The sequence below is a fragment of the Ixodes scapularis genome, unplaced genomic scaffold (assembly GCF_016920785.2).
Source record: "Ixodes scapularis isolate PalLabHiFi unplaced genomic scaffold, ASM1692078v2 ptg001212l_1___fragment_1__unscaffolded, whole genome shotgun sequence".
Classification (NCBI taxonomy): domain Eukaryota; kingdom Metazoa; phylum Arthropoda; class Arachnida; order Ixodida; family Ixodidae; genus Ixodes; species Ixodes scapularis.
Genome location: NW_024610117.1, coordinates 1,681,985 through 1,683,623, shown reverse-complemented (window position 1 = coordinate 1,683,623; position 1,639 = coordinate 1,681,985). Strand labels below are relative to the sequence as shown.

The 1,639-nt window shown below is 46.2% G+C and overlaps 1 protein-coding gene across 2 annotated transcripts in view; it reads left to right on the top strand.

Moving 5' to 3' along the window:
* Positions 1-1,166: 1,166 nt before the first annotated feature.
* LOC8037995 (F-box only protein 3) overlaps positions 1,167-1,639 on the top strand; it is a 62,943-nt gene continuing 62,470 nt past the window's right edge. The window contains exon 1 of one of the 2 annotated variants that reach the window (XM_029968941.4): positions 1,167-1,315. In XM_029968941.4, the coding sequence (XP_029824801.2) occupies positions 1,206-1,315 (110 nt within the window). In that variant the 5' untranslated portion in view covers positions 1,167-1,205. The remainder of the gene's footprint in view (positions 1,316-1,639) is intronic. The other variant, XM_029968940.4, reaches the window with a different exon arrangement.

The window sequence follows — 1,639 nt, the reverse complement described above, 5'->3', positions numbered from 1 at the left end:
CTGTGGTCCGGCTAGAGCACTCTAGCGACTCTAGGTCCGGCCAGTCCGGCTCGTCCGGGTCACTGGATAGCTTGGAGGGCAGGGTGTCCGCGCGCTCGGCGCGCTCCGTTGCGGGGGTTGTGGGTTGCTTGTTTCTTTTCTTTAATGAACTAAGTGGCAGTGTTAATCGGACTGTGCTTTGTTAAGGTTTATTAAAAACTGTATTGATCTTTTTCAAATGAACAGACAAAGCAAATATTAGTGTGTGTCTTCGCGTTCTGTGCATTGCGTGCACTGTTGAGCATAAACATGGCGATTTCCCTGCTTTTTGATTACCGTGGCTCCTTTCACCTGTGTTTGCTTGCTGTGGCTGTGTTTGCAAAACTTTAATAATAATAATTTTTATTTCGACCCAAGACGGTCAGGCCGTACAAGAAAGGCCGAAAGCCCGTACCAGAAAGCCTAGTACACGATCTAGAAGGGGGGAAAAAAGGGATAATGAAGGTATGATGTACGGCTTAGAAACAGGTCTTGTCAAGAAATTTTAAAATCACTTTTATTTTTTTTTTACAGTATTGTTGCTGAAAAAGTACTAAAGCTACGAGTGAAAAGGCGACGACGGGTGGCGACTCTTGGCCCATAGTTCTTTTACGAAACAAAACGATTGTTTCGCTTTGGCGCAAAGTGGATGTGGAAGTCGTTACGGTTTCAAGCCAGCACGACCATTCGCCGAAAATTAGCAGAGCCCCGTTTAGCTTTCTTTAGTTACAGGACGGTCGCAACTTCTCAGCTTGCCTTGGTCCCTGAGCTGTAGCGAGTTGAAAGTGCAACACAAGTGAAGCCGAAGCAATCAAAAAACAAAACAACCTCGCGGGTGGGGCGTCTGTTTGGTCTCTTGCGCTGATAAGTGGCAGTCCTTGGAGGCCTTGGAGAATATTTTTAGAGCTTTATTATTTTATTTTCCTGTCGCGCCTCGCGCGTTGGCAGAGCCCACGTATTTGCCACGTACCTGCGAGTCGATAGCCCGTGTGAATCTTCTCTCCTGACCAATGCAGTCATTATTGGTTGTTAGGGCTGTTTCGAAATATACACTTACACTCATTAAATACTGCCTTGCTAATAAAAGTGAATTTTCCTGTCTTCCTTCCATGTGATGTTTCATTTGTTTTTGTTTCCGGTTTCTTCTTTATCCGCGAGGTGGCCACGTTAGGTTTTGGAACATAATCATGGAGGTCGTGGGATTTCGGAAGAGCTCAAATGGAATCAGCTTGGCGGATATGCCGTGTGAAATATTGGTGAACATATGCTCCTATTTGGACTTCCATGACCTGATGCGGTACGAGTCACTTTTGCTTTCAGCGCGGTCGGTGCGAACGGTCTCCCCGAACATAGCTGTCGAGGAGCGTCTGCTACGGTGTCCATCTTGGCAGACGATTATGTTGTGGGGCTGTAGTTTGGCAAATTTACTGGCCTTCGTGTAGCCTCAGATCCGTGAATTGACGTGTGTGTGAAGCGAAGCGATCCTTTTTTTTTACGACACCGAACTTTGAAAGTTGTTATCTGGTTCCTAACGCACTGCAACACTCGCCAATCGCAACTGCAGCGTCCGGCACTACGTTTACTTCTCGTTTTCTTCCTCAAGTTTAATTACGTTTACAAG